The 22,618-nt window shown below is 39.8% G+C and overlaps 1 protein-coding gene across 1 annotated transcript in view; it reads right to left on the bottom strand.

Annotated features, from left to right (window-relative positions):
• Positions 1 to 18,236: 18,236 nt before the first annotated feature.
• The window catches only part of PER2 (period circadian regulator 2), a 141,922-nt gene continuing 137,540 nt past the window's right edge, over positions 18,237 to 22,618 (bottom strand). The window contains exon 22 of the mRNA XM_082252090.1: positions 18,237 to 18,356. Coding sequence (XP_082108216.1) covers positions 18,258 to 18,356 — 99 coding nt within the window. The 3' untranslated portion in view covers positions 18,237 to 18,257. The remainder of the gene's footprint in view (positions 18,357 to 22,618) is intronic.

Raw genomic sequence — 22,618 nt, 5'->3', positions numbered from 1 at the left:
GGTGCCCTCTGCAGGTTACACAGACTGAAATCACATGATATTCGTGCACACAGCCTTCAGAAGCGTGTAAGACAGCAAAGGAAAACCACCAGGAAAAATGCTGCATCAGATTTTGCACTCTCCAGTTTTAGTAAATCAACCCTATTGTGAGTATAGACAGAGATAATATAGGAGCATCTCAGAAAATTAGAATATCGTCAAAAAGGTAATTTATTTTAGTAATAAATTCAAAAAGTGAAACGCATATATTATATAGATTCATTACATACAGAGTGATACATTTCAAGCATTTCTTTCTTTTAAATTTGATGATTATGGCTTAAAGCTAGTGAAAACCCTGCTAGCAGGCTTCAGCTCATCTGCATTGTTGGGTCTGATGTCTCCCACCTTCCTCTTGACAATACCCCACAGATTTTCTATGGGGTTTAGGTCAGTCGAGTTTGCTGGCCAATTAACCGCTTGCCGATCGCCGCACGACTATTTACTGCGGCGGTCAGCCCCTCACAGGCAAAGCGACGTAGTACTACGTCGCTAGCCTGTGAGGGTCTAGGGAGTGAGCGCGCGCCACCGGAGGCTCGCTCCCGCTCGGTCACGGACCCCCCCCCGCGGAAAACCTTTAGAGGTGTTTTGAGTTAAAGTGGTTGTAAAGGCACAAAGATTTTTACCTTCATGCATTGTATGCATGAAGGTAAAAAAACATGTGTGTAGGAGCTCCCCAGACCCCCCCCCCCCATTACCTGAGCCCCCTCTCGATCCAGTGCTGTCCATGAGAGACTTGCCTCTCTGTGGATTTGCACTCCTGATTGGCTTTTGTCAATCTCAGCCAGTGAGCCGGAGGGGAGGGGGTGGGGCCAAACTGACACATAGAGCCGCAGGTCAGGAGATAAGCTGCTTGGGTGTCCCCAGAGCAAGCTGCTTGCTGTGGGGGAACCCAGCAGTAGAGAGAAGCCAGGAGCGCTGGTGAGAGACCCGAGAAGGAGGATCCGAACTGCTCTGTACAAAACCCATGCACAGAACAGGTAAGTAGAACATGTTTGTTATTTATTTATTTATTTAAACAAGGCTTTAGTATCACTTTAACCACTTTAGGACCGGAGGATTTTCCTGCTTTACGTCTAGGCCATTTTTTGCGATTCGGCACTGTGCAAATTTAACTGACAATTGCGCGGTCATGCAACGCCGTACCTAAACGAAATATACATCCTTTTTTTCCCACAAACAGAGCTTTCTTTTGGTGGTATTTGATCACCTCTGCGCTTTTCATTTTTTGCGATATTAATAAAAAAAGGCGACAATTTTGAAAAAAAAAATAACAATATTTTTCTACTTTGACAGTTAAAAAATATCCAATAAAAAAGAGAAAAGGGAGGTATGTGGCGCTGCCTATGAATCACTTGTTAACAATTAGCATAAACCCTACTTAAAGTGCAGTAGTGCAATAACCAAAAAATTATTGTGTAGAAAATATATAATACCTGAAGGAATAGGTAACAAATAAATAGTGATGGTGTTGTGTATAGAAATAAATAATAAAAGAAAAGAGGAAGGTGTATGGCGCTGCCTGTAAATCACTTGCTGATAATTGACAAAAGACCAAATAAGGTGCAAAAATGCAATGAATATGTAAGATGTATAACTCCTTGGAGAATAAATATTAATAGTTATATAAAAATGAATAATAAGAAAAAATTGGTGCTAGTGATTTAAAAATAAATGATGAAAATAAATGGTGATGGGTGATGTATTAAAGTGCTCTAGTGCTCTAATTACAGTCCAGTTTAAACCTGGTGCCTTCAATACTCATCTGAATCCCTAAAAAAGTGGGAATATATAAATCAAATATTCACAAGTGAACAAACTATGCCTTAGTGTAATAGTGTACAAATAAAAAACAAATGCAATTGATACTATGAGGTATATAAATAGAAATGGTGCATATAAAATAAATAGATAAGTAAAAATCCTATTCCTAGGTGTAACTGGGTGAAGACAATCTAAGAGATACAAAATATAAAAAAAATATATTAAAAAAACAGGGAACTACATAACAAACAAAAACAGTCTATAAAAAATGAGAAAATATTTGAGAGATATGCAGTATAAAACAGCAGGGAACCACATATAAAAACCCAAATTTTAAAAAGTAGCAGAAATTTATATCCAAAATATCCCAATAAATATTATAAAAAATAGTCCAAAATAAGCAGTCCAATCAATTTCATTCAGGTATATCCCACAGAATGTTTTTTCACAGTATATCTTAAGGTGCTAGAGTGATATAATATCCAAAAGGTGACTTCCGTGCAAAATGAGGTCAATTCGAAAAGGTGACTTCAGTGCAGGTGCCTTAATCGGTTGCCGACCGGCGGTACATAGCCCCGGCCAGGCAGAGTGACGTATCGGTACGTCACTAGCCTTCGCGGCTCTGGTGCGCGCGCACCCGCGGTCCCGCCGATGACTCGATTGGGTTTAGAACCGATCAGTCATCAGGTCCAGGCCAATCATTTTTGGCCTGGACCTGTTGATCGGTCCTGCCCAATCAGATTACACTCTAAGCCTGTGAAATGTAAACACAGGCTTAGAGAAGATGTGCCCTCCCCTCACATCGTTCTTTTTGGATCCAGCGTGAGAGGAGAGCACATCTAACTGTAAGTACAGCACCAAGCACATACATATACACTTAGATAGGCACATTTACCCCCCAATCGCCCCCCCCGATTAACCCCTACAGCCCCTGACACAACACACACTGTATACAGCATTTTTCTATATACCTGTATACGTGTGATTTGTGGTCAGGTGTAGCGCTTGCGACCCCCCCCCTTTTCCACTTAAATTACCCCCCCACCCCCCCCCAATAAAGATTTAACCCCGATCCCCCCTGACCCCCCCCCCCCCTGATCACTGCCAGTTAACCCCTACCCCGCTGTCACATTCACCACTAATACAAACGTAATATACAGTGTTTTTGTAATAGTGCGATTGTGATCAGAATTAGCGCAGGCGACTAAGTTTCTGTCCCAAGGAGGTTTAGGGTCCCCACCACCCGCCCAATAAAGATTTAACCCCCTGATCCCCCCCCTGATCACCCCTACACCCCCGTTATCCGGAAAGGGGTACCATTTGTACGTGGACAACTTTTACACAAGCGTGCCACTATTTAGTCACCTGCTTGAATTACAAATTGGCGCATGTGGCACCGTGCGACCTAATCACCGGGGCTTCCCCCAACGGCTTGTAAATTCCCGTCTTAGTCGGGGGGCGAGAGCCTGCTTGAAAAACGGACAAATTGCTTGCGGTGAAGTGGAAGGATACACGGTATGTTTATGTTCTGTCCTCCCTTCACGCAGACACGACGATCCAAATCCCTACGACAACTGGCGTTATGGAGAAACCCCTCTGTGTCCACGAATATAACCTTAATATGGGAGGGGTGGACCTTAACGACCAGCTTTTGGCGCCGTATTTAGTTGACCGTAAAGCCAGACGCTGGTACAAAAAAGTGTCTGTTTACCTTTTCCAATTGGCTATGCTGAACGCCTTTGTCCTATACAGGGTGTCAGGACGAACTGGATCCTTCCGGGAATTCCAGGAAGCGATCATCCTTGCCTACCTGTACCCAGGAGGCATGCCTGCCCAACTTCCCCTTCCAGATGCAGTGAGCCGGCTGCATGAGAGACATTTTCCTTATGTCCTCCCGAGTACCCCTACCCAAAGACGACCCAAAGACGATGTCGTGTCTGTAGCAGGCGCGGATTTAGGCGTGACACCCGTTATTATTGTCCCAAATGTCCTGACCAACCTGGTCTCTGCATCGGGGAATGTTTTGAGCGCTACCATACACTAGTGGAGTATTAGTGTAGGGTACAGCACGACACAGTGTAGGGCACACAAACACAGGGTCTCGAAAGATGTTGGATGTCCATCGACATTTTGAGAGACCCAAGCTGGAAGATCGCAGTCCCAAATCAAGACATCAAGAAACAGTTAGAAAGAAAAATAAAAGGATGCAAAAACTGTTGTTGTGTCAGTCATTTTATATGTTCTTTTACTCTTCCTACTGTACTTTTTAAATGTCCTTTGTTTGTTTTTGTATTCTTTTGTGACCCGTTTCTCTTGCAGGTACTCGTCGGCTACCATGACATTGATTTTATATATTCTGACACAAACAGTGTTTGCGCTCAGCATATATGGATACCTTTGCTGGTAGCAGCTGTGGTGATTTTCTGATTTCAGCACTGCAGTTAAAATCCTATTTTGGTATACGTGGATAGTGTCGTGTATACCCATCATTAAATTCAGTGGGTGGTTGTTTGGGCGGTTAATGATGAGTAATACTACGCATTATTCCTGTGCTGATTTCTGATAGGTTCTCTTTTTTTCCGTTCAGCCCACAGGCTGCATGAAAAAAAAACAAAAAACCTATATGCCAAACAAGGACCAGCAATGTACTGGTACGTTGCTGGACTTTGAGTGGTTATAAGGCATCATCTTGGTATCGTTTTTACAGCCAGCGATCGGCTTACATGTAAAAGCAATCCTAGCAGGTAATTGGCCGCTAGACTGCTTTTACATGCAGTGGGAGGGGACTCCCCCCACCGCCGCCTTCCGTGGTTTTTCTCAGGCTCTCCTGTCCCACCGGTTAACCCGAGAGTGCAGCCGGTGGTTCAATTATCTAACCATAGAGCTAATTGGAGATGAGAATGGCTCCTATCATCTCTATGGCCTAAGATACCGGAAGCTACGAGCATTTCATGACTTCTGTTTCGCCAAAAATTAACAGCGCCATTTGGAAATTGGGAAAGTATTTTAATCACACCAATTATGGTGTGGTCAGATGCGTTAAGGTCAGAGGAGAGATCTAGAGTCTAAAAGACCCCAATTTTTTTTAAAAAAAAAAGAGTACCTGTCACTATAGATTGCTATCATAGGGGATATTTAAATTCACTGTGATAACCATAAAAATGATTTAAAAAAAAATAAATAAATCAAAGGAAAGGTGTCAAAATAACATAAAAAAGCAGAAAAAAAAAAATCAAGCCCCCCCGTCCCCCCGTGCTTGCGCGCAATGGCGCACGCAAGCGTTGGTCTAGTGACATATGTAAACCGCAATTGCAGCATGCATGTGAGGTATCGCCACGAACGCCAGGTCGAGTGCAGTAATTATTGCAGTAGACCTCCTCTGTAAGTCTAAAGTGGTAACCTGTAAAGACTTTTAAAGGTTTTTAAAAATGTACGTACTTTGTTGCCGCTGCAGAGGCGTGCACAATTTTTAAAGCATGTCATGTTTGGTATCTATGTACTCGGCGTAAGATCATCTTTTAAATTTTACCAAACAAATTGGAATTATATAGTGTATTTGTGCAATAAATTAAAAAAAAAAATGTATTTTTTCGCAGAAATTGCGTTTGGAAAATCTGTGCGCAAATACCGTTTGACAAAAAAATTTGCAACATCCACCTTTTTTATTCTATAGGGCCTCTGCTTTAAAGAAATATATAATGTTTGGGGGTTCAAAGTAATTTTCTAGTAAAAAAAAAAAAAAGTTTTCATGTAAACAAAAAGTCACAGAAAAGGCTTGGTTTTCAAGTGGTTAGAAGAGTGGGTGATGTGTGGATAAGATTGAGCATAAAATGCCGGGACAGTTCAAACACCCCCCAAATGACCCCTTTTTGAAAAGTAGACACCCAAAGCTATTTGCTGAGAGGCATGGTGAGTCCATGGAATATTTTATATTTTGCCACAAGTGTCGGGAAAATTATTATTATTTTTTTTGTTGTTTTTTTACAGAAAGTGGTCACTAAATTATATATTTCTCACGCATGCCATGGGAATATGTGAAATGACACCCCAAAATACATTCTGTTGCTTCTCCTGAGTACAGGGATACCCCATGTGTGAGACTTTTTGGCAGCCTAGCTGTGTACGCGCCCCCGAAAACCAATCCACATCTTCAGGTTTTCTAATGGCGTAAATTGCTGATTTTACCCCTGACTACCTGTGGGAAAAAAAGGACGTAAATTTCGTTTAGGTACAGCATTGCATGACCACGCAATTGTCAGTTAAAGTCACAAAGTGCCAAGTTGAAAAAAGGGGTCTGGTCTTTTAGCAGCCAAATCCTCCGGGGCTTAAGTGGTTAATACATCCGTTAAGGGTGCCAAATACGGTGGTCAATCTGTGCTCCCCGCACCCCCAGGACCGCACTCACCAGAAATAATTACCCCTACAGGGGTAACAGGCCTTGAGTATAGTATTGCCTCTTATGCTTTTCCGGATCGCCTTTGGTCTCCCTGGACGGTCCTGTAAGCTCTGGGTGCTGTCCCCTGGATCTCCTAGCTATAGCCTGCCCGAGTCCGGTCTCAAGTTGTGGAATCCGCAGTCCGGATGCTCCGCTCCCCGGTGGGGATATCGGTGTAATCCTGGTGAGATCCCGGGAATCCAGTGCGGGGAAAGTTAGTTGTAGAAGTTGAGTCTCCCTCTTGGTCCGGGCAGAGTGATGGAGGAGGAGATCACTGCGCACTGACAGGCATTTTTCTCTAGAAGAGTCCCGAAATTGTACCTAGTTGAGTCAGAGGAGTATCTCACTCATTCCCTTCTCCCATCCCCAAAACATAATAAAACACACAAACCAAAGATGCCGGAATTGTCATTGTCTCAGTGCTCACACCTGGAGTTACTGCTCAAATGGGCTGGGAGTGTTACTTTTAACAATGGCAGACCCACCTCAGGCCCCATGCCTGGAAAACCTGCTACATAAACAAGGCAGATTGCCGTTCTGCGAATAATGAAAAAAAAAAGACAGATCTTTTGTTTCTGCTAAGCAATCCCCCACACACTAAGAAAGCACTCCCAGGGAACACTGTTAACCCTTTGATTGATCGTCTCTGATGTTAACCCCTTCCCTGCCAGTGTCATTAGTGCAGTGACTGTGCATTTTTTTTTTGTTTCTAGTTCTGATCACTGTATTGGTGTCGCCGGTCGCCAAAAAGTGTCAAACTGTCAGATTTGTCCACCACAATCTTGCAAAAAGAAAAAAAAAAAAAAAAATCGCTGATTGCCACCATTACTAGTAAAAATAACAATCCCATAGTTTGTAGACGCTATAACTTTTGCGCAAACCAAACGCTTGGGTTTTTTTTCTTTTTTACGAAAATCATGTAGCAAAATATATATTGGCCTAAATTGATGAAGTAATTAGATGTTTTACATTTTTTACTGGATGTGTTTTATAGCATTATATATATATCTTTTTATTTATTTATTTTTTAAATTGTCAGTCTTTGGTTTATAGCGCAAAAAATTAACACTGCAGTGGTGATCAAATACCACCAAAAGAAAGCTCTATTAGTGGGGAAAAAAAGGACAATCAATTTTATTTGGGTACAGTGTTGCATGACTGCACAATTGTCCCTTAAAGCAGCGCAGTGCAGTATCGCAAAAAATGGCCTGGTCATTAAGGGGGGGTAAAACCTTCCGGAGCTGAAGTGGTTAAACAAAGATTTAGGCAAACCAAGTAAACTGATTTGAAAAAAGTTTCATACATCCCTGGCAGTTCGAGATTTACAGACTGCACATGTTGGAAAAGAGATGTTCTGCACACCCATACAAATAAATAATACGATCACATCATTGGGCTGATTCACAAAACACATAGCAGAAAAAGGATAAATAACTGCAGTGCACAACAGCCCAATCACTAATCTCTCTTTCAATCGAGAATATACAGCTGAAATGACTGCCCTATATAAGAACATCAACCATAGCTCTTATATTTAAAGTGGCACTTTACCCATAACAAGTTAATATAAAATAAAGTTCTTTAGCAAGAAACATACATTCCACATTAGGAAGCATGCTACTAACGTTGGTGCATTGTGTAAATTGCCTCCAGCATTGCTCCTGTTTCTTCTTGCTGGAAGCTGCCATTTTGCTGAAGCCCAGAGCCCCTGAGCAGCAGTAAATCATAAAAGCAGAACTAAACCCATCAATTTAACAGCTTTAAAAACAGATACATTCCTGGAATGACAGGATTGCTAACTGTCACATTTGCTTGTGTCCTAATCCAAACTGTCAAACCATTAATGGCTGGTGTCATAACTAAATCGCATGTGCAGCACCATGGCAGTTGCAGATCAAACAGTAGCAGCTTCCTTGGATGTAAAGGATATGAGGGTTTAATTCTGCTTTAAGGCTGTCAGCAGATCGGCCTCTACAAATTCTGCAGTGCCTAAAAATGGAAGGCAACTGAGCAAGTGTAAATCAGGGGGGGGGGGCAGAAAGTTTATTACTGGACTTTACACAGTATAGGCACTTATTTTTAATGTTTTACATGTCTATAACTGCCAGAAGGGGGGCAGCCTGAATTTTCTGATTAAAGATCCACTTTAACGCAGCTCTATTTATGAACCAACTGTTTTCAGAAAGTGATTGCATGCTTGTCCCAAATCAGTGCCCCAGAAAGGACTGAAGGCATTGAATCAGAAATTCAGCCAGGCAACTAGCATTTTCACAAGAAGAGATCAGCTACAGTAACCTCAACCTTGTTTGATAACAGATTCCTTTTAACACTTGGTGCTTTAGGGAAAATAAAATCAGTTTGTAGAGGCATCCATAGAAGACTTTGGAAAACATTTCAAGTGTCATTGTGCAAATATGATTGTATTCAACTCCCCTGTACAAAGATTACACAACCCAAGTTAAAAAATAGAATGTAATTTTACTGGCATTTGTCTACCAAGTGACAACAGACAAGATATAACAAGGTCAGGGACAAACAAAATATAACCAATGACATTGTAAGATTTGGTCACGTGATGTTGGAAAGTAACAGTCAATGGTAATAGAACATACTAGGGCAGATTCCAAGCTACATCTTTTTACATCCTTGGATAGAAGACTTTGCTCATATCTCTTGTACACATCACTGGACATGGTGGAAGACACCTGGTGTATCCGGTGATACAACAACACTTGTCACATCTTCTCATCCATGTTTCCACAATGCAGTGCTGTATATATTATTCTGCTACAATGACACATGCCACTATCTCCGTATTTCTGAACATAATACACAATTATACTTTATCAATGTATACAGACAGGCACAGTGGTTTGCACTCTCACACACTGTTAAACTTTCAGTGCGAAATAGAAATACATTTTTATTATTACAGGTCAAGAATTGTGAACTTTGAGGCCTCCATTGACCTTGCTACATATTGAGTCAAAACTCTTTCAGTTTGAAACACACATTGCGTCCATTGTTTGACATGGTTTTGTTTGCCTGAACTTTGAGATGAGAAGCTGTGTCATCTGCCCCACAAGGAAAATGTGTTTGACAAACTTTTAAATACAATACTCAGAAAGACAGATAAATAAATCGCTTATCACAGGTGGATCGGCCTTTGGGGGAAAAGGTTTACATAAGACATCCTTCCCCTGGTCTTGAAACACGAAAAACCAGAGAGGTCGTAAAACTTTATGTTCAGGCCATGACTCACACAATGGGCGAAACTCAATTTCAGGATAACACCTGTGTTCAACCATACACAATGCAAGTAAACTATTGTTTCCACCCTGAGAAGACAAACAAAACTGTCTGGACAAAGACGAGAATCTGTCATTTATTTACCTAAACACAAACAGGGGGATAAAGTTGTTGAAATCTACACGGAGTCACATAAACATTGTCACTTAGATTGATGAGAACTGCAAATCTCAAAATGAATTTCAGAAAATCATAAATTGATATCTCTGCCCCATCATATACAAAAGGTGTTTTGGAACTATGATGTTATGACAACCTCCTACTGAGAAGTACATTATATTCTATCATATAGTAGTGTCAAATGGTCAGAAATTTCACCCATATTTTATCATCCAGTCCAAATCATAAATGTACTGTTGTTAACATAGTAATCCCTTAAATGGATAATACTCTAATTGGAAACAAACCATGTATAGAAAAAGTTACATATACAAGCTGTTGTGTATCAATATATATAACTGTATATGTATCTATACAATTCTTACTGCTACTAATTGAAGTCTTGGGTTAAAAAGTAAAGTCCAATATATATATTACATAAGATATATTAAATATTAGAATAGTGTTACCAAGATTAATCTTTATTCAGATACCTGGTGGATTAAATGGACGTCATAGATGAGAGCATGATTACATTTTATGTTTTTTTTATAATAGTCTTAAATGGAGAAATTTTAATTAATTTTAATATACTGGTTAACCAAGAGGTGTCACCCTATGACATCACCAGTTAATGAATAAGATGTTCCAACCAATAGGAATAATGTTCCTCCCACTGGGTTTGGCTTATGATAATTTTTACTGCCCTTTTGTTCAACACAAAATAAAAAGAAACCAGAGATGTAATAAGAGAACACAACACAACAGACACACACAAGACACAAGACACATCACACTTACAACATACACACTACTAACAGCCATGCATAGACTCATCTACACAGACGCCATCTTGGTCCACCCTGTATCTGAACCTTTGAGGGACGCCAAAAGAAGCTCCTCCCTAATTGGCCACCATCTTGGAAATGCAGCCATCTTAAAGGAACCTGGTAACTACTATTCTAAGCTAAGCGGCCATTTTAAATATGGTAATTATGCCTTGCTGTTATTTGATTATTATTCAATATTGTTTATGTACTTCCTTAAATGTTTTACATTTCCTATTTAAAGGGTAACGAAAGTACAATCCCAGCCGTATAAACCATATGTAGATTTTTCTCTAAAGAGATGATTTTTGTTTTTATAACATTTTTTAATATCAGATTAAGCGCATTATTTGCAATTTTACGTCTTCCGTTTTGCATGGCTTATTCTCACTTCATCTGCAGTGGAATGACTTTCGGCCATGTGATTCGCAGACTATTGTGGTCTGATTATATAGAATATTAATGTATGGTTCATACTACACCTGGGAAAAACATAATCTTGTTTTATTTTACTTCATCGTTTAGCTAAATATCACATTGCATTTATCGTTTTAAGTTGGTATTTTATGTAAGGTTATCTCTTTGTGTCACTCAAGTATGATCATTTATGGTGAAAATATGTCTTGCGAATAAATATTCTTATATATATATTCCCTACTGTAGACTGCTTCACTAAGATTGGTATATGCTTTTAAAAAGAAATTAACTGATATAAAAAAAAGAACTTGGGAAAATTGCGTGGTATACTATGAGTGTCTGAACAAAATTAATTGGGTTTTTTTTCTTAGATATTAAATTATTTGCCGTAATCGGCTGGAGGCACTGCGTCATAATTCTATTGATAGTTCAGACACCGCCTTTTAGTAATAAATTAAAAATAGTCAAATTTTATACCAAAACGCACAACATATTAAATGGAGGCACTGCTGAGATATCATTAATTTCTTACATATGCCAATCATAATTTTGATCATGGTGACATAATTAATAACTTTGCAAAAAAAAAAAAAAATAGAATTTTTTTTTAATATTTTTTTTTTAAATTATTTAATTGTGAATATTAATAGTAATGCCCTAAAATGTCTACATAAGGTAAGGTTCACGCTGCCAACTCTGGCTAAATGTTAATCCCACAGCCCCAGTAGATTCGGCACAGATCTAGAATATGTAGAGACACCTCTCTGAGTCTAAAATGGTGGTGTATGTATAGGCTAGTTGGAGTCATACCAAAATCCTCAGAAAAAGTCGGGCCAAAAATGGGCACCAGACGTGGGTAGGGGAAAACCTGATGTATGAACTCACCGAAAGCTTCTCTAACCCCAAAGACGTCAGGAAGCGTGATCACATACTTTTAGAATCATGGCCAATCTTACTGTATCTCTGTGAGGAACTGCACCATAAGGCTTAGCAAAAAGGAATTTAGTAAAGTTCTAATCTCCACTCCAAATAATAAGAAGTGAGATAAGGAACCTCCTTGAGCAGGTGAAAGTGACCTCTATTGGGACACATAGGTTAAGAGAATGTAGCGTGAAACTGTAGGAAAAAGTAGAACTGTGGCAGAAGTTTTATTCAGAAAGCTGTAATATAAGCAACCATTTGAAAGAACAATGTAAACGATTAATGCAATAAGTAGGAAGTTTTGAGCAAGGAAAATTTTTTTTTATTAGTGGAAGTTGCAGAGTAATCAGTAGTTGAAAATTAAGTTGCCGAGTAACCAGCAGTGGAAAATTTATAAATAAATAAATAAAAATAAAAATGTAACAGTTCCAGTAAGGACAGGAATTCATAAATAAATAAATAGGAAAGTTCAAAAAGGTTATGGTGTCCATACAAAAGGGTACTGCTTATCAGTCCTGCATTATAAATCAAATGAAGTAATTAATTAGACCCAGATATGACTCCCAGTCTGATGGTTATGACCCAGACAAGGGGGGGAGAGTCAGGCAAAGAGTCCACGTCCTACCCCAGCCATATTCCTAAGATAGGAGGGCAGAAATTGGGCAGCCATACATAACTAGGTATGAGTCATATCAGGTCACCGCAAAAAGACTAGCACCCCTAAAAAGATACCATACACCTCCAGAATTTAAAAAGTTTGTTTTAAAAAGAGTACTGTCCCGAGTTTTATTAAGAAAGGGTCCTTAGATATTACTAATCATCTTGAGGCCTACGAAAACAGCCTATCTGTGTTGTGCCTCAAGGATGTAATTTAAAAGTCGGCCCACACATAGAAAAAAAAAAAAACCCTTACGCTGCTAGAGCTGCTATATATAATTTAAAATGTACACAGCACCAAAGCCCACTAAATTTTTGCTGTACTGTACTCAAAAGTGCCTAACACCCTTCAATGGAGGAGCCTGAGTACAACTATCCAGAATTTAAAACCCTGTGCTTTGAGGCATCGGCCAGGTACATAAAAATAAGTTTGGCCAGGGACTACAAGTTGGGGTGTTCACTGGAATGGTTGGCAAAAGAGAGCGACAATTTGCACTCCATCCAACAGACCAGTGAACAAAGAAAGGCGTGAGCCTGTCACCAAAATTGTGGCAGAAACACACCTTTCTCCTCAACCTTAACACTAAAAAAAAAAAAAAAAAATAATAATAAATAAATAAATAAATAAATAAATAAAAATAAAAAGGAGCAAGATTTTATACTGGATACCTCAAGGAGGACACCGGACACCCCACAAATAAGGAGGGGGGAACAGAGGCCATTTTAGGATTTCTTTCCAAGGGGACAGAGCCCAAGGTTCAAAGAATCTCCAGGGAGCATCCCCAAAGAGCCCAATTCACCCTTGAGGATGGAAATCCTCGCTATGCCAAATATCCTCAACAAAAGGGGGGACCCCACAAATAAATAGGGATTTGCCCTATCTTAGGGCTCCTCAAAACCCTCGGGAAGATGAAGAGACATTGAGGCCCAGACCCCTGCCAGAACCGAGCAAATGGTTCTGAGGGGGATCTGTCCCATCTGTCTGTACCCGAGAGACAAAGGCACAGCAGGAAGCGGAGCCAAATAAAAAAAAAAAAAAGCCAATAATTCTATTTCTGAAAAGATTTTTCAGCAGAGTAGATGCCAAGGTGGATCGGATGATCACTTGGTTCACTCAGGGCACTGTAGCCCGAACTAAAATAATTCCTCTTTAGGAACAAATCTTGTGGCCAGCCAAAGGCCACAAAATCCTTAAATGCCCAAATAGCAAGGGATCAGAGGGACACACTGAATGGATGCATAGGAGACAGAGGTTCTAACACCATTTTATCCCCAGGTCACAGTATTGAGGATCCTGAAAATCCCTGCCAGGGGGATCTTGGTTGTTAGATAATAACTACTCTCCTATTTTTCAGTGGTCACTTCATCCCTCTGACTCAAACAGGTCGCTCAAAGCGGGCACATTTCGAAAAATCGCCAATGGCGGTGATACAAGGAGGATCAAACCCTAATGACGTAATGAAGTCAAGAGATTAAAGGTGGTATTACGGTAACCAAGAAAAATCCTCAATGTCAGGTAGTTTTGTTGCCTACCAGGAATTGCATTGATGCCCCAAAGGGGGGATATTATATTTTTTTTCCTCCCAAGTAGAAGGTAAATTCTAACAAAATAGTATATCACTGTTCAATTGTTCAATGTGTGGTATCCATGGTGATGAATACGTCCCCATGTTAATGGGCCCCAGAAGTCAGTCTCCCCTGGGAAAGGTTGCATATATAGTCTCACCATCCATGGTGGTCAGATAAAAGGCTGATCACACAATGGAATAAAAGGAGGACTCTGAGGAAGCTCAGGATACCAACCTCACATTGAAATCCCAACTAAAAGTTATGGCTGAAAACTGTATGTATCATTTTCTCATGGAATCCATTTCCCTTTATAGGACTAAGAGACCCAGGAAGTAAGCAGGAAACCGAGAGTCTGATGTATCTGAGACACCCAAAGGGGGGTACAGTGTGAAGGACCCCGGGATACCCCTGATGGCCAGTCTACCAAGACAAACCCGTCAAGACAGCCAAAGGCAAAAGTGCCCGGAGAAATCCACATTCCACTGGCCAACAGATGATAACCCTTGGATCCACACCTCACTCGGAGTCACCATGCTTGTTTACTGAAGTCACTACACCTACTTGCAGGTGTCTACACCCCATTCAACTATTCCATACCTATCTACAAAGCTGTCAAAGTCCGATTTAAGCCCTATTTCTTCAAAAGTTCTGCCTTGGAAAAATGTTTCAAACGGCTACGGCAATTTTCACAATTTTTCCAAGAGGGGGGATTTGTTAAACTTTCAGTGCGAAATAGAAATACATTTTTATTATTACAGGTCAAGAATTGTGAACTTTGAGGCCTCCATTGACCTTGCTACATATTGAGTCAAAACTCTTTCAGTTTGAAACACACATTGCGTCCATTGTTTGACATGGTTTTGTTTGCCTGAACTTTGAGATGAGAAGCTGTGTCATCTGCCCCACAAGGAAAATGTGTTTGACAAACTTTTAAATACAATACTCAGAAAGACAGATAAATAAATCGCTTATCACAGGTGGATCGGCCTTTGGGGGAAAAGGTTTACATAAGACATCCTTCCCCTGGTCTTGAAACACGAAAAACCAGAGAGGTCGTAAAACTTTATGTTCAGGCCATGACTCACACAATGGGCGAAACTCAATTTCAGGATAACACCTGTGTTCAACCATACACAATGCAAGTAAACTATTGTTTCCACCCTGAGAAGACAAACAAAACTGTCTGGACAAAGACGAGAATCTGTCATTTATTTACCTAAACACAAACAGGGGGATAAAGTTGTTGAAATCTACACGGAGTCACATAAACATTGTCACTTAGATTGATGAGAACTGCAAATCTCAAAATGAATTTCAGAAAATCATAAATTGATATCTCTGCCCCATCATATACAAAAGGTGTTTTGGAACTATGATGTTATGACAACCTCCTACTGAGAAGTACATTATATTCTATCATATAGTAGTGTCAAATGGTCAGAAATTTCACCCATATTTTATCATCCAGTCCAAATCATAAATGTACTGTTGTTAACATAGTAATCCCTTAAATGGATAATACTCTAATTGGAAACAAACCATGTATAGAAAAAGTTACATATACAAGCTGTTGTGTATCAATATATATAACTGTATATGTATCTATACAATTCTTACTGCTACTAATTGAAGTCTTGGGTTAAAAAGTAAAGTCCAATATATATATTACATAAGATATATTAAATATTAGAATAGTGTTACCAAGATTAATCTTTATTCAGATACCTGGTGGATTAAATGGACGTCATAGATGAGAGCATGATTACATTTTATGTTTTTTTTATAATAGTCTTAAATGGAGAAATTTTAATTAATTTTAATATACTGGTTAACCAAGAGGTGTCACCCTATGACATCACCAGTTAATGAATAAGATGTTCCAACCAATAGGAATAATGTTCCTCCCACTGGGTTTGGCTTATGATAATTTTTACTGCCCTTTTGTTCAACACAAAATAAAAAGAAACCAGAGATGTAATAAGAGAACACAACACAACAGACACACACAAGACACAAGACACATCACACTTACAACATACACACTACTAACAGCCATGCATAGACTCATCTACACAGACGCCATCTTGGTCCACCCTGTATCTGAACCTTTGAGGGACGCCAAAAGAAGCTCCTCCCTAATTGGCCACCATCTTGGAAATGCAGCCATCTTAAAGGAACCTGGTAACTACTATTCTAAGCTAAGCGGCCATTTTAAATATGGTAATTATGCCTTGCTGTTATTTGATTATTATTCAATATTGTTTATGTACTTCCTTAAATGTTTTACATTTCCTATTTAAAGGGTAACGAAAGTACAATCCCAGCCGTATAAACCATATGTAGATTTTTCTCTAAAGAGATGATTTTTGTTTTTATAACATTTTTTAATATCAGATTAAGCGCATTATTTGCAATTTTACGTCTTCCGTTTTGCATGGCTTATTCTCACTTCATCTGCAGTGGAATGACTTTCGGCCATGTGATTCGCAGACTATTGTGGTCTGATTATATAGAATATTAATGTATGGTTCATACTACACCTGGGAAAAACATAATCTTGTTTTATTTTACTTCATCGTTTAGCTAAATATCACATTGCATTTATCGTTTTAAGTTGGTATTTTATGTAAGGTTATCTCTTTGTGTCACTCAAGTATGATCATTTATGGTGAAAATATGTCTTGCGAATAAATATTCTTATATATATATTCCCTACTGTAGACTGCTTCACTAAGATTGGTATATGCTTTTAAAAAGAAATTAACTGATATAAAAAAAAGAACTTGGGAAAATTGCGTGGTATACTATGAGTGTCTGAACAAAATTAATTGGGTTTTTTTTCTTAGATATTAAATTATTTGCCGTAATCGGCTGGAGGCACTGCGTCATAATTCTATTGATAGTTCAGACACCGCCTTTTAGTAATAAATTAAAAATAGTCAAATTTTATACCAAAACGCACAACAACACACAACTTACAGTCTTTGGGACTACGGAGAGGTGGCTATGAAGAGGAGGCGAACTGGGTAACTGTTGTACAGTAACTAAGGTGCAGGGAATTCTGCCTCAACTGATAGCCCAGCCCCTACATATAATGAAATAGTCTTTTTGCTAACCTAGGACCACGCAGCTAAGACACAGCATTGCATCTATGGCATTCACAGGTGTAGAAATCTGTGCTGAGTACCCATCCATAATTCATTGAATTTATAAGCATGTCTCTTCTACCCTTAATTATAAGAACGGCTGCTGATGGTGCTCCATTCAATAACTAAAAAGCATGTAGCTAGTGTTCCGTTTAGTCATTGGAAAGCCTGTAGATGGGGCTCCATTCGATAATTGGTAAGGATGTAGAGGAGACTCTGTTTACTAGCTGATAATTTTGCAGTGGGTGCATCATTCTGTAACTGGAAGGCATGTATATGGTGTTCTGTTCACTAATGGAAAAGACCGAAAGATGGTGCTCTATTCACTTACTAGAAACTGACAGACTGCTTCATTCAGTGACTATACAGCCTGTAGATGGTGCTTTGTTCAGTAATGAATGGAATTGGTGCAGGCTGCAATTTAGAATACCAAAAGCTGTAAAGATTTCAGTGATGAATACATCCAATGCTGGGATGAGCATAGGCAAGTAAGGCGACAGTGCTGTATGTTCCAAATCACATTTAACGGGTTGAAGGAATAAAAAAAAGTTTAAAAAACCTCTTCCAAATACTGCATTGCTCAAAGATAGCATTTAGTTTCCAAAAACATAAAAAGGCTGTATTTATCAAACATTTAAAAATAGGTGTTTTTGAAAGTAGCTTATACATGATCATAAAACAGGCCTATTTATACTGGGCAAAAGCATTTACAGATTCTTTTTTTTTCCTAACAGGTACCAGTTCTGCACACAGTAGTCCAGTGTTTGTCTTCAGACTGGGGAGACCAGATGAGAAGATAGAAAAATCCTTCACGTTTTAATAAATAAAACTGTACAGCATATCATATCAGCATTTACTGCATGCTGCAAACCTGATTAAAAACTGGAACCAGGCTTAGTTTCAGGGTTTAAAAAAGGTACTCCGTTTTCTGGAAAGAAAAGGACTACATGGAGTTCAAGACTTGCAATGGCAGAACTCAGCCTGGGAGCTGGTGGGAGATTGGATGACCACGCAATGGCAGCTGTGACAAACAGGACAGGTAGTTGAATTAATATTATGTCACGATATCCAGCATTAATCACACGATTCCATGATTCCACTGAGCTCCAGCTCCTGTATGGTCTTTCTGTACTCTGAACAATCTGCACCCTTCTCCTTGCAGAAAACACAACCCTGTAATAAAACAAAACATACGTTATTTCTATAACATGTTGAATATTAATAAGTTATTTCTTATGGTAGGAGGTCTACTACACTGCTCAAAAAAATGTATGAAACTGAAAGAGTGTATCAACGTGCCTTACTGAAATATTATATTTTCATAATACATTTCAGCTCATGCCCACTTTCCAATGGAATGTGGTCACTTGCAATTACATATAGACGACAGACAGTGATAGGTGTTTACATGTTAAACACCTTTTCATTCATACACCCTGGACAGTTGACAGTTGGATATTTTGCATATAGACGACAAGACATTGATAGGTGTTTACATGTTAACACCTTTTCATTCATTCATTTGGAAACTTGACAAGTTAAGGCTTCGCATAGAGATTACTGACACCACCTAAACACAATTGACAATTGCTTACATTAACACATCAGATAGCTGAACACAGACGGATCGGCTCTCCCACAAAACACAAATCCAGACAGGAGACACTTCACATTGACAAAGATGGATGGGGAACACAAGGACCTTTTTATGTATTGTTTCTGTGAGATATATTCTATTGATAAGTTGACCCATGAACTGTAACCGGTTTAAAGCAGTTTTTGTCGCTCAAACTTCCTTTAAATGTGAGCGAAACTTGCAATAAAATCAGATGTGTCTACGCTTTGCTTAAGTGCCCTGTGTCGTCGCATCTCCTGGCCAGCGGAGAGAGAATTCACTATACAGGGAGAGTTGAGACTGAAGGGCTGTATATCATCTTGAAATTGCCTACTGACAAGATTGAGCTAACAGGAACACTTTGAAAACACATCAGATCTCAATGGGGAAAAAATATCCTGCTGGATATCTATACAGATATGGACTGGGTAATGTGTTAGGAATGAAAGGATGCCACATTGTTTAATGGAAATGAAAATTATCAACCTTCAGAGGGCTGAATTCAAAGACACCCTGAAAATCAAAGTGAAAAAATGATGCAGCAGGCTAGTTAATTTTGCTAAAAAATTTTTTTGCAGCAGCTCAAAATTAATCAGTAGTTTGTATGGCCCCCACATGTTTGTATGCATGCCTGACAATGTCAGGGTATACTCCTAATGAGACGAGGGATGGTGTCCTGGGGATGTGGACCAGGGCATCACTGAGCTCCTGAACAGACTGAGAAGCAACCTGGCGGTGTTGGATGGACCAAAACCTAATGTCTCAGAGGTGTTATATTGTATTTAGGTCAGGAGAGCGTAGGAACTATACAATGGTATCAATTCCTTCATCCTCCAGTAACTGGCTGCATACTCTCGCCACGAGGCCAGACGTTTTCGTGCACCAGGAGGAACCCAGGACCCACTGCACTAAGGTAGAGTCTGACAATGGGTCCAAAGATTTCATCCAGATACCTAATGGCAGTCAGGGTGCCATTATCTAGCCTGTAGAGGTCTGTGCGTCCCTCAATGGATATGCCTCCCCAGCCCATCACTGACCCATTACCAAACCGGTCATGCTGAATGATGTTACAGGCAACAGAACGTTCTCCATGGCTTCTCCAGACCCTTTCACATCTGTCACATTTGCTCACGGTGAACCTATCATCTGAACAGCACAGGGCGCCAGTGGCGGACTTGCCAATTCCGGTGTTCAATGGCGAACGCCAATCAACCTCCACGTTGCCGGGCAGTGAGCACAGGGCCCACTAGAGGATGTCAGGCCCTCAGGTCATCCTAATGAAGTCTGTTTCGGATTGTTTGGTCAAAAGGTATTTACACCAGTGGCCTACTGAAGGTCATTTTGTAGGGCTCTGGCAGTGCTCATCCTGTTCCTCTTTGCACAAAAGAGCAGATACCAGTCCTGCTGATGGGTTAGGACCTTCTACGGCTCTGTCCAGCTCTCCTAGGAGTAACAGCAAACCTGGCAATAGGACATCTTGATGTGCCATCCTGGAGGAGTTTGACTACCTGTGTCACCTCAATAGTGTCCAGGTATCGCCTCATGCCACCAGTAGTGACACTGACTCTAGCCAAATGCAAAACTAGTGAAAAACAGTCAGAAAAGATGGAGTAGGGAAAAAAAATGTCAAGGCCTCCACCTGTGAAACCATTTTGGATTTGGAGGTTGTCTCATTGTTGCCCATCTAGTGCACCTGTTAATTTCATTAACACCAACGTAGCTGAAACTGATTACCAACCCCCTCTGCTACTTAACTAACCAGAGAAATATTCCAGGAGTTTAAGTGACTTGAAACTTTACTCTGATAATAAAAAGTGTTCCTTAAATTTTTTTGAGCAGTGTATATTAACAGGCTCTGTGCAAGAACTGCTGGGAACAGTGGAAACATGGTATCTAAAGTAATACAAATTAAGAAAAAATTGTTTATACACACACACACACACACACACACACACACACACACACTACCTCACAAAAAGTGAGTACACTCCTCAAATTTTTTGTAAATATTTTATTATATCTTTTCATGTGACAAAACTGAAGAAATTACACTTTGCTACAATGTAAAGTAGTGAGTGTACAGCTTGTATAACAGTGTATATTTGCTGTCCCCTCAAAATAACAACACAGGCAATCATGTCTAAATTGCTGGAAACAAAAGTGAGTACACCCCTAGGTAAAAATATCCAAATTAGCCATTTTCCCTCCCCGGTGTCATGTGACTCGTTAAGTGTTACAAGGTCTGAGGTGTGAATGGGGAGCAGGAGTGTTAAATTTGGTGTGATCGCTCTCACTCTCTCATACTCGTCACTGGAAGTTCAACATGGCACCTCGTGGCAAAGAACTCGGAGGCTCTCAAAAAAAAAAAAAAAAAAAAAAAGTTCTTGCTCTACATAAAGATGGCCTAGACTATAAGAAGATTTCCAAGACCCTAAAACTGAGCTGCAGCACGGTGGCCAAGACCATACAGGGGTTTAACAGGACAGGGTACACTCAGAACAGGTCTCGCCATGGTCGACCAAAGAAGTTGACTGCATGTGCACAGAGTCATATCTAGAGGTTGTCTTTGGGAAATAGATGTACGAGTGCTGCCAGCGTTGCTGCAGAGGTTAGCCTGTCAGTGCTCAGACCATATGTCACACACTGCATCAAATTGGTCTGCATGGCTGTCCTCCCAAAAGGAAGCCTCTTCTAAAGATGATGCACAAGAAAGCCCGCAAACATTTTGCTGAAGACAAGCAGACTAAGGACATGGAATTACTGGAACCATATCCTGTGGTCTGAAGAGACCAAGATAAACTTATTTGGTTCAGACAAGTGTCTTGCCTACAGTCAAGCATGGTGGTAGGAGTGTCATGGTCTGGGGCTGCATAAGTGCTGCCGGCACTGGGGAGCTACAGTTCATTGAGGAAAACATGAATGCCAACATGTACTGTGACATACTGAAGCAGAGCATGATCCCCTGCCTTCAGAGACTGGGCCACAGGGCAAGATTCAAACATAACCCCAAACACACCTCCAAGACGAATACTGCCTTGCCAAAAAAGCTGAGGGTAAGAGTGATGGACTGGCCAAGCATGCCCTTAGACCTAAACACTATTGAGCATCTGTGGGGCATCCTCAAACAAAAGGTGGAGGAGCGCAAGGTCTCTAACATCCACCAGCTCGGTGATGTTGTCATGGAGGAGTGGAAGAGGACTCCAGTGGCAACCTGTGAAGCTCTGGTGAACTCCATGCCCAAGAGGGTTAAGGCAGTGCTGGAAAATAATGGCGGCCACACAAAATATTGACACTTTGGGCATGATTTGGACATTTTCACTTAGAGGTGTACGCACTTTTGTTGCCAGCGGTTTAGACATTAACGGCTGTGCGTTATTTTGAGGGGAAAGCAAATTTACACTGTTATACAAGCTGTACACTCACTACTTTACATTATAGCAAAGTGTCATTTCTTCAGTGTTGTCACATGTAAAGTTGAAATAAAATATTTACAAAAAGGTGATGGGTGTACTCACTTTTGTGAGATGCTGTATGTATGTGTATATATATATATATATATATATATATATATATATATATATATATATATATATAAATAAACACCATGAAGTTAGAATATCAAAATGTTAATTTCTGTTATTCAATTCAAAAAGTGAAACTCATATTTTTTATGGATGCGTTACACACAGAGATACATTTCAAGCATTTTTCTTTTAATGTTGATGATTATGGCTTACAGCTAGTGAAAATCCAAAATTCTGTATCTCAGAAAAATAGATTACTACAATTATCTATTACCGGCTAATAAAAATGGTATTTT

The sequence above is a fragment of the Pelophylax lessonae genome (assembly GCF_965119305.1).
Source record: "Pelophylax lessonae genome assembly, chromosome: 3".
NCBI lineage: Eukaryota > Metazoa > Chordata > Amphibia > Anura > Ranidae > Pelophylax > Pelophylax lessonae.
Note: the sequence above shows the minus strand (reverse complement) of the source record. Positions and strands in the feature narration are given on the sequence as shown.